The sequence below is a fragment of the Eurypyga helias genome, unplaced genomic scaffold (assembly GCF_000690775.1).
Source record: "Eurypyga helias isolate BGI_N326 unplaced genomic scaffold, ASM69077v1 scaffold9527, whole genome shotgun sequence".
Taxonomy (NCBI): domain Eukaryota; kingdom Metazoa; phylum Chordata; class Aves; order Eurypygiformes; family Eurypygidae; genus Eurypyga; species Eurypyga helias.
In genome coordinates, this window is record NW_010262346.1 from 1,027 (window position 1) to 10,877 (window position 9,851).

The 9,851-nt window shown below is 52.8% G+C and overlaps 1 protein-coding gene across 1 annotated transcript; it reads left to right on the forward strand.

Annotated features, from left to right (window-relative positions):
- Positions 1-909: 909 nt before the first annotated feature.
- Positions 910-7,402, forward strand: NPHS2 (nephrosis 2, idiopathic, steroid-resistant (podocin)). Its single transcript, XM_010155695.1, has 8 exons — positions 910-1,186; positions 2,711-2,814; positions 3,322-3,394; positions 3,684-3,766; positions 4,598-4,801; positions 5,418-5,473; positions 6,384-6,462; positions 7,142-7,402. Exons 1-8 carry the CDS (start codon positions 910-912, stop codon positions 7,400-7,402), a joined length of 1,137 nt encoding a protein of 378 aa, XP_010153997.1.
- Positions 7,403-9,851: the final 2,449 nt, after the last annotated feature.

Sequence of the window (9,851 nt, forward strand, 5' to 3'; positions counted from 1 at the left end):
GCTCAGCACTGCCCCGTTGACAGAGAAGTCACTGCTTCATGTTCCAGCCTTGTCTTGCTGCAGTATGATTCCCAGCCAGGTACTGGTTTCTTTAATACACTCAGTGACTTGAAAACACTTTAAAAGTGTTTCTTGCCAAAGTTTCACAGATATTGCCACAGGCTGTGTGGCATGAAAAGAAAAAGCTCCCGTGTTTGCCATGCTCCTGCTGTGGAAAACCACAGAGGCATTTAGGCACAAACTCTTTTGGCAATTTAAAAGGCAGATTCAACGCCTCTAGCCCTGCAATGGCCTCCTGCTTTGCACACATTCAGGAAAGTTCATGGCTGAGCTTGGACCAGCTAATTTTCCCCCTGCTAAAACGTAGGCTGACCCTAAAGAGAGGGTTTGCTGCCAATGTCCCACCACTGTGCCAGCCTAAGGGCTTCCAGAGAGCAAAGATGCTACTCACCCGGCTGTTCACTGCAACACCCTTTCTGCTGATCTCAACAGCAAAGGTTTTTCACCCTGGTGCTTATCACTCTGGGACACCCTCACCTTTTTTGAGCCATGTGTCTGACAGCTACTTTTAGGTTGCTTTTCTGCTTCAGCTTGACAGAAAACCGAGTAAAAATCTTCTCAGTGCTTCTGGTTGTATTTTATTTCCAAAGGCAGGAAGATGCTGTCCTGGAGTGCGCTCTGTCTGGGTCTAAGCATCCTTCCCATCTCCGTAGCAATGTGTGATGAGAGCAGAGCAGCTGGGAAACAGCTTGCTCACTTCACTGTCCATTATGTTCAACAAGCCTGTGATAAACTTGAAACAAGCCTCCTGGATCTGACACCTCCCTTTCTCTCCTCCCCTGCCTCCAGCAATAAATTCAAGCACGAATTCATCCTGCTCCCACAGCAGCTGCATGCTCTTTGACACAGATGAGGATGGATAAGAGGTCTCGGAGCTCTTCCAGGGAGTCTCACAGGAGACGCAGAGAGTCTCCGGCTACACAGAGCAAACGAGAGAAGAGGGAGAGCAGCAGAGAAGCCGGCAAAGGAAGGGGAGACATAAAGCAGGAGAAAGCAAAGGAGATCCAGAGCACCGCGGGGACTGACAGTAGGGTGCACACGTCCACGGTGGTGGATGTGGATGACGTGATATCTGATGAAGAAGTGGAGGCAATGGCGTTGCTGGACAGCGAGCGGCAAGAAGAAGGTATGGCTTATAGAAGGGAAGGGGCCGGAAAGCGATGAGCTTTTCGACCCTGTGTGGGTCACAGTATGACTCTGCATGGTCATTGCACACCCGCACAGCCATGTTGTTATCCTCAGGAGAGGATGTGGGAGACTCCAGGAGCCTCCCATTCCAGCTCCTACAGCCCATCCAGGCTGACCAGTGCTGTCTAGCAAAGCAATGAACTTGGCAACAAGCAGTTACATCCCCAGCATCTTTCACGCTTCCACTCACTGCTCTCCAGTTCTGTTCATGTTCTGTTCTCTTCCTTTTCTTGCTTGACCTTCTTTAGCTGAACAGGATTCGCCTTAATGCCAGTTCACAGCCTAAAAAAGTGCACTGCAGGGAAGACCTGCGCTTGAAGTGCACACACGTAGCTCCCTTTCCGGATAACCCTCGAGAGCAGCTCCTCTACAGGCCATGGGTTAGACAGATTCCCAGCCAGTCACAGCCAGGGAGCATTGTGAGTCTTTTGCCAAGATGGGCTTCTTTGGACCCAGCATCACTTGTCTGCTTCCATGCCAGCAGCTCTGCTGTCCTAGAGTGACACAAAGGTCCCGATTTGCTCCTAGCTCTCTAGGAACTGTTTTTTCCACAACGGCCTCTTTCTGCCTCAATTATGGGAATTCCAGCTAGTAGAATTCTAGCTGCGGAGCTATAGTGAGCATGCAGGTTCTTGGGATCTGAACCTCTCCCTGGATCTGGTGGCTCTGCAGAAAGCTCCAAAGGCAAAAGGGCAGGGATGGAAGGGAATCCAGAATGGGAGGGGTGCTAACTTCATGGCTGGAAAACCTGGTACACCCAGAAGTAATCTACCTCTTTTCATGCCATACCTGCAGACTTTCCCTCAGGCAGGAGCACAGCAAAAGGCAGCCAGATCAGGATGACCCATGCTCGCTTTGGGGAGGTGTAGAAGGTAATATCCCATTCCAGTCAGCCTCCAGCACCTTGCTGTGACTGCTGTAGAGCACAGGGAAATTTCAGCAGCACCAGTGGCTAGGGGCTTGGTCCCACTGCGCTGGGGAGCTGGGATGTGACTAAACTCCTATTCCAAAAGGACCTGGGATACTGATAGGGAAGGGCGCTTCAGGTTTGGAAGATATCTCTTATTTACAATCTTTCTCTTTGCCATTAGCTTATCTTTGCAGATAAGCTTCTGGAATCCCAGCTCAGCCAACAAGTTGCCCATTCCAAGCCCTTCAACGCTGCTTGGTAGCCACAGGTCATCAAGCTAAAGGCTGCTGTCTGGTCAAGGCAGTACGCAGAAGCATGGCTCAATTCCTGCCAGTGAAGCAGAGATAAAATCTGTCAGTCCATCCTGGCAGCTCCTGGTCACCTGGGGCAGGGAGTATTCTTTAACTCTGCTCCAGAGAGAGTCAAATGGTTCACATCCACCGGGTCTAGCCAAAGGATGACACCAAAGCAGATTTGTGCAGGCATTTGTCAGGCCATCAGTATTTTGGAAGCAGCCCTCTCCTAACACAGTCACTTTGTCTTTCTTCCTAGGTGTAAAGTCTCCGGGCCTGGGCATCTGTGAGTGGCTCCTGACCATCTTGTCTTTCCTGTTCGTTGTAATGACCTTTCCCATCTCTGTCTGGTTCTGCATGAAGGTGAGAATAGTCACGAGGCCCCTCTAGGTTTAGTGTTTGGTGTCTGATATGGATGTATGTAACCCACTGGTCCAGCCCATGTCAGACACGAGCAGAAATCTTTTTTTGGTCTAAGGCCCTGTTTACACTTGAACTCATCATTAATTCTGACGTATGCTTTATGCCACGTTGCTGCCACAGAGAGCTGCACAGGGGTCCAACCACTGCCCGTCGAATAATCCTGCTGCAGTATCAGCAGGCAGTGGCTTAGGTTCCTCCCTTTTAAAACAAATCGCAGGTCTGTTCCTTCCAAATGTTACCTTCAGCCTACCCAGAGATGGCTGCAGTGCAGCAGCGGGGTAATCAGGGTTTGCATTACAAGTTTTGGTGGGTGACTCCACTAGCTCACCCCTGCCCAAATCCTCCCTTTGCAGGGCTTTCCCAGAACAGCCATCTGCCCGTACCCATGAGGCCCTTCTCCCCAGCCCTACGCCTTCCTCTCCAGCCTGGCTTTGTTTCCCTCCGCAGGTAGTGCGGGAGTATGAGAGAGCCATCGTCTTCCGACTTGGGCGTCTCCTTCCTGGAAGAGCCAGAGGGCCTGGTAAGGTGTTTAGTGAGCTCCCCCCAGCCAGGTTGCTCTTCTTTGTGCTCTACCAAAGCTCACATGCCAGCGCCCTCTGAGCAAGCATGGCCAGTCAGATGGGATGTCTTTTCTCCCTTCCTCTTTAGGGCCTGTAGCTTCTAATGGTTCTTCCCATCACAGAGGCAGCCTCAGTGTTTATGTGTTACTGTTCCTTTGCGGTCTGCATGCCAAGCCCTCCCCTGTTCTCCTGGAGAGACAATTTCAGTGGTTCTGATGATCACCAGTTGCTTTTCCCTTCCTCTCACAGGCCTTTTCTTTTTCCTTCCCTGCCTGGACACGTATCACAAGATAGACCTCCGCCTCAAAACCCTAGAGATCCCCTTCCATCAGGTATGGTGGACACCCCCCTCTGTATTTTGGATGTCTTTAACTTACAACTTATGCTTCCAGCCTTCATCCCTGCACAGAAAAGTTTGGGAAAAAAAAAAACCAACAACAACATCTCCAAGTAACCAAACACCTTGGAAAAATGGTCAAAAATTCACCACAGTGAATTTTCTTTTTTAAATCTGTTTTTAATCCCATTCCATTTGGTTATGCACACCAATAGGGAGTTACCAAAGACACCAGACCTGTTGGGTTTTTTACCCACCGCACTGAGGAGTGTGCGCAGCGGGGACAGGAGCTCAGACTAAGATTTTGCGACAACAAGGGTGATAACTCTGCTCCTGCGTAAGCCTGGGGGGAAGCAAGGGCTGAACTCTTTCTTCTATCCCTTGAACCTGTAACCTCCCTAGCCACAGCCCCTCTTCTCCTTTCGGAATGTGTTGTCTGTGCTGCTCTTGGGACTGTCCTTGTCCAGTAGCATCTCCACACTCACCCCCATGGTGTACAGCAAATCCTTCTGGAGATAAAACAACTAAGCATGTGCCTCAGGACACAGCCCATGCTCTCAGGGCGGGAACGGGCAGCGGTGGGCAGGGAAGCACAGCACTGGATGACCTACTCAGTCCCTAGCTCAGCAGCTCTGAGGAGGAGCAGACAAAAATACTGCTCAGGGAACAGAGATCCAGGGGTTATACACTTTGCCCAAGGTCAGACTGCAGCAGAGGTGGAAACTACACAGACTTAACCACACAGCTAGTCTTAATTGTGTGCTTCCACTGTGCTGCCTTAGAGTTATCAGAATGAGCTCCATCTCCCCGAATCTCTTCCGCTTAGGTGGTGACCAAAGACATGGTTACGTTGGAGATAGATGCTGTCTGCTACTACCGGTTGGAGAATGCCTCTCTTCTCCTCACCACCCTGACCAGCATCTCCAGTGCCATCCAGCTGCTGGTGCAGACCACCACAAAGCGCCTCCTGGCCCATCGAGCCTTCTCTGAACTACTCTTGGAGAGGAAGAGCATCAGCCAGGAGATAAAGGTGCCTTCATGGGGGAGGGGAGGCAGCAGAGCAAGGGGTGAACTGAGGCTCCACAAAGAAGCTCAGGAGATCAGGCCCTCAAAAAAAGCCCCTGGTTTGCAGAAGAGTACAATAACAATATGGGTCTGCTTCACAGGAAATGCACGATTTTTCTTCTTTTTTTTTGCCTTGGATGACTTTAGGGGGAAGGATATATAGCGTGGGCCCCACAGGCAGCCACAGTGAGCAGCAGACTGGGTGAGGGCATGAAGGAACCAGCTCCAGCACTCGCCCCAGAGAGGAGACTCTCACAAGGAATTAATTCTGCAGCCTGAGCTGCCATAAGCCCAGCATACATAGGATCTCCAGCAGCAGTTCTCTGTGGCTGGAGCAGTCAAACAGAATGCTTATGACGGAACTGGTTCCACACTTGTACCAATATGGACCAGTTACATTGTGCTAAACCCCTGGGGCAAACAGAAATTTGAAGTGAGGGAAGTAATTTTATTTCTGAGGGGCCTCACACAATAGCACCCAAAACCTCATACATCTGCCTCCCACGCTGTCTTACTCTCCGAGAGAGGCCTAGGGTAGGGCTGGTGTCCTCCCCATGCTCTAAAAGTACTCCTCTTCACAGGTGGCTTTGGATGCGGTCACAGGCTGTTGGGGGATCAAAGTGGAGAGAACAGAAATGTAGGTAGGAAATGCTGACAGAGGGGACTTCCCTAGCCCTTTGGAAGTACCTGTCCTGCCCTGCTTCTCTTCCTGCTCTGCCTCTGGCTTTCTCCCTGCAGAAGGTAGAGCCTCAGCTCTCGCCTTCTTATTTTCCCTGCTCCTTTCTGCCTCGTGTATAACTTCCATGTGCCAGGAACGTGTTGCTCGTGCACTGACAGCCAGGGCAGGATCCTCAGGTGGGACCCCATCGCCGTTTCAGTGCTGCGGGCAGAGTTTGCACCCAGTTTCGGCAGCCCAAGAGGCACGGCAGGCACCCAACCCTGTGTCCCACTCTAGCTCAAAAGACCCAGAATCTTAGCACCGGTAGGGATGGGCTCATCACCCGGAAGCCCACGCAGCAAGGTGGCACTCGCTCATCATGTAGGCGGCCACGGAAGAAAGAGTCAAGCAGTGAATGAGTACATCTAGGGATGGAAGGAATTCCTGCCTTGAGAGCAGTTTCCCAGTGGAAGCTTTGCTGTCTCAGTATCATGTAGAAGGCCACAGAAGAAAGAGTCAAGCAGTGAACTTGTACACGAGTACAGTGAACTTCCATCTAGGGATGGAAGGAATTCCTGCCTTGAGAGCAGTTTCCCAGTGGAAGCTTTGCTGTCTCAGTGAGCCTAGACGTGAAGCCTCAGAGGCACAGAGGCCCTGCTGCTGCCCATGCAATCCTGGTCAGTGGCAAACCAGGCAGGAAAAGGAGGAAGGGAATGGAAGTGGAAGGCTAAAGCGAGACACACCAAGAGGGATGGCCCAGGGAGGAAAGAACACTAGTGAATTGCTCTGCAGAGACTGACTGATGAGCCCATTCCAAACCTCAGATTAACAAGCCAGCATTGCCAGGAGGTTCCAGAGCCCAGCTAATCCCTGTCCTTTACTGCCACAGCAACAACGTGCAGCTGCCTGCTGAAGTCCAGCAGTCCCTGGCTGTGGAAGCAGAGGCCCAGAGACAGGCCAAAGTGCGGGTATGCCAACACTGAATACTTCTCATCTCCTTCCAAAGCATCCCTCCTTCCTTTCCTACCCGATTTGAGATCCCTGGGACACACCACAGGAGGATGCAGCTCTGGGAAGATTTCCTTTCATTCCTGTTCAAGGAATTCAAGGGCAATGGGAGCTGCAGCGAGTCTGGGCCAGCCCAGTGGGGTGCCAGATCTGGTACCTAGCCAGAGGTAGAACATAAGGACACACAGAGAGGCCTGGGGGTAACCCCACAGCGATCCCCGTGGGGATCTCCTGCTCTAGAAGCCCAGTGCAGGGCTGTCACCACTGCCATGTACCCTGCAACTTGCTCATTCCAGGCTGGTCTCCATCCCTGGCTGCTCAAGATCCTGGACAAGGCTGGTGTCCAGTGCCCCTTCCCCAAGCCTAGCCGGGGGCTGCCCTCCCTCTCCCATGCGTTTGCAGCAAGGGTCTGCCCAATTGTGAGCCCCAGTGGGCTTAGGAAAAACAAGTTAGACATGAGCTCCCAAACCTTTGGGAGCATCAAGAGGTCTAGTATATGCCATGATCTTCAGAGAGCAGGAACGTTATAATCACACTGGCCCTGGGAATTCCGTGGTGGCAACCTCCCTCTGTAACAAACAGTCCGTGCCCCCTTACTCCCAGCCTCACAGAAACCTTCTTTATTCCCCTGCTCGGTAGGTGATTGCTGCTGAGGGGGAAAAGGCTGCTTCCGAGTCCCTGCGGATGGCAGCCGAGATCCTGTCCAGTGCCCCTGCCGCTGCTCAGCTCCGTTACCTCCATGCGCTGCACTCCCTTACCACGGAGAAGCCTGCTGCTTTCATCCTGCCCTTGCCTTTGGATACCACGAACCTGGTCCCTCCGGCAGTGGGCGGCCTCACCGCAGACACCACAAAGCTCCCAGAAAGCCTGAAAGACAAGAAGGACTCACCCATGCTCTAAGAGCTGTCCCAGAAATGGTTCCCACACTGTCCCTGGTCCATCCCGCTCTGAGAGGAGCGAGACGGCTGGTCTACCGGCAGCCCACCAGCAGGTCCTGGCCTGGAGGCCTGAGGGAAGGCAGCCCAGGTCTGTAACATAAAGTGGATTGTCCATGGAAGAAGCCTCCGCTTGTTTGGGAAAGGGAGAAATACAGAGCACAAGGGGCAGGGATGGCACGTGTGTGAGCAGGGGTTGAGGGAAGAGGGGTGTCACCCTCCCCTTGACACCCTAGGGCCTGGCCCCTGGGGTCTGACCCATCCTGCCCCATCACCTTGGCGGGAAGGACAGAGCAGCCCCTTAAAACTACCTAAATCCCCCCCATCCCAAACTGACCAGGCGGGCGGGGGGGTGGGCGTAATGGGTGGGGGAGCCAGAAGGGGCTCAGCATGCAGGCACAGTGGTTCTGCAATGAGGGAACGAGCTGGATCCCACAGGATCCTGGATACAGGATTTCAATCCCCACCCGTGCACACGTAGAAGCAACCAAGGTTGCTATCCAGGGATGTTGTGGATGCCCCAGCCCTGGAAGTGTCCAAGGCCAGGCTGGATGAGGCTTGGAGCAACCTGGTCTAGTGGAAGGTGTCCCTGCCCATGGCAGGGGGGTTGGAACTGGATGGGCTTTAAGGTCCCTTCCAACCCAAACCATTCCATGATTCTGTGATTCTGTAAGGTGGGTAGGCCTGGTTCTAAAACACGGTAGGGGAGGAAAGGGCACTTCCCTGCAAGGCTGTGCAGAGGAAAGGCAGGCTGTGCTGCTGCTCGCTTCCACTGGAGGGGGAAGCAGGACAAGCTGCTGGGCATCCCACAGCAATTCAGAGGTGATCCGTATGACGGATTCCATTCAGCAGACAAGGAGGAACCCAGCTCTGCTGGGAAGAGTCAGCTGAGAGCTGGAGAACAGCAACATCGCCTGCTGCAGATGGCTTGGTGACCTCTACGCACAGGGAGGAACAGAGAAAGTCCTCAAAACTCCTATATTCCTTTCCTGCCAAAAGCTATCTGAAAGGACCAGGAGCCTGCAGATGCTGCAATCCCTTCCCTCGGCAAAGATACGGAGCACTGTCAGCGGAAATACCCTGGCACTTGACTTCTCCGGCCCTGCAGCATCTCCCCTTGCTTCAAAGCACATTCTCTCTTGCACAGCCATTCCCAGGCCCAAAGTTCTGCTGCTGGTGGCCCACAGAGGCCTGGACAGAGGGCACTTGGTGGCCCTTAACTGCCCACGCAGCAGCTGGCCGTCACGCACGTGCCTAGCGGGGGTCGCTCGCTCTTGCGCGTTGATTTTATTCAGTCCCTCTTTGCCTGCTGCTAACGCTCACGCGTGCTGGTACGTATCATCAGCAATGCTTCTGGTAAACACGGCCACGGCGCAACACGGACCAGGATCCCGCTTTTTCCAGGTGCCACATATTCCGTATTTAATCAGCCCCTGCAGCTCCCTGGAGCCCCATTCTCAGCGCTCCCATAACACTCTACGGGGACACCCTGCGAACCAGCCACCTACAAGTGCCTGGGATGTGGGGAAAATCCACCTGTGAACTTGGAGCGATCACACGAGCATCCAAGCTCTGGCTATAGCCTCCCATTCAAACCATTCTGCCACTGCAGCCCCCGTAATCTTCCGTTGTTTCTCACGCTGTTGGAATAGGCCCCTGTTTCCCAACCTCGGGCAAAAGGGCGAAATACTACAGGGAGTGAGCTGCAGATGAACCTTTCTCTGAGCACTTTGCTGGCTGCGTTTCTAACTCCGTGTAAAATGATCCATCCGGACCAAGATTGCTCAGCACACTGCGGACCAACACCTCTACAGATAACATCCCAAAGGAAGAACAGTCTGAGAAATGACTGTCAAGGGACAGGCCAGGGCGCATGCACTGCCCCGTTTGCACTCACAGCTGCAGAAGTCAGGCATCACTTTTTCAAACACGTAACTTTTCTACAGTTACAGAAAAGGCAAATTATAGCTAAGAGCATCCTCTGTTCCAAAGAGGCCTTGTTCCAGCAGGATCTTCTCTTTGTTACATATCCAGAGCAGGCAGAAACATGTCATTTTACCATCGGGAGATACTACGTTCAAAACCGTTGCAGAAGGAACACATAATTTAAAAATGTACTTCAGAACTAGTGATATATGGTGTTTCCAAAATAGAATTTACTCCGAGGGAGTTGGCAGGGGTTGTCTCAGCCGACAGGATTCCTGACAGTTCCACTGCCTGCTCTTTCCAGCAGAGACTGGGTTAAACTGTGGAGTCATGCCGAGCCCCGGCAGCTTGTCTGGCCTTGCAGAGCTTTGTAACGACACGCACTGCTCTGGGCTGGGGACCGGGCAGAGGCAGAAGTCCTGGTGGCCACCTCACTGGGCAGGTTGGCTTGTTGAGGCTGCAGGTGTTACCACGGATGGGAGGGACAA

What these genes read in the sequence shown, in the direction of transcription:
- NPHS2 (XM_010155695.1), top strand. Translation starts at nt 910, where the DNA reads ATGAGGATGGATAAGAGGTCTCGGAGCTCTTCCAGGGAGTCTCACAGG. An exon ending in TAGAGATCCCCTTCCATCAG is followed by an intron (nt 3,767 to 4,597) that starts GTATGGTGGACA and finishes TCTTCCGCTTAG; the next exon opens with GTGGTGACCAAAGACATGGT. An exon ending in AAAGTGGAGAGAACAGAAAT is followed by an intron (nt 5,474 to 6,383) that starts GTAGGTAGGAAA and finishes TTACTGCCACAG; the next exon opens with CAACAACGTGCAGCTGCCTG.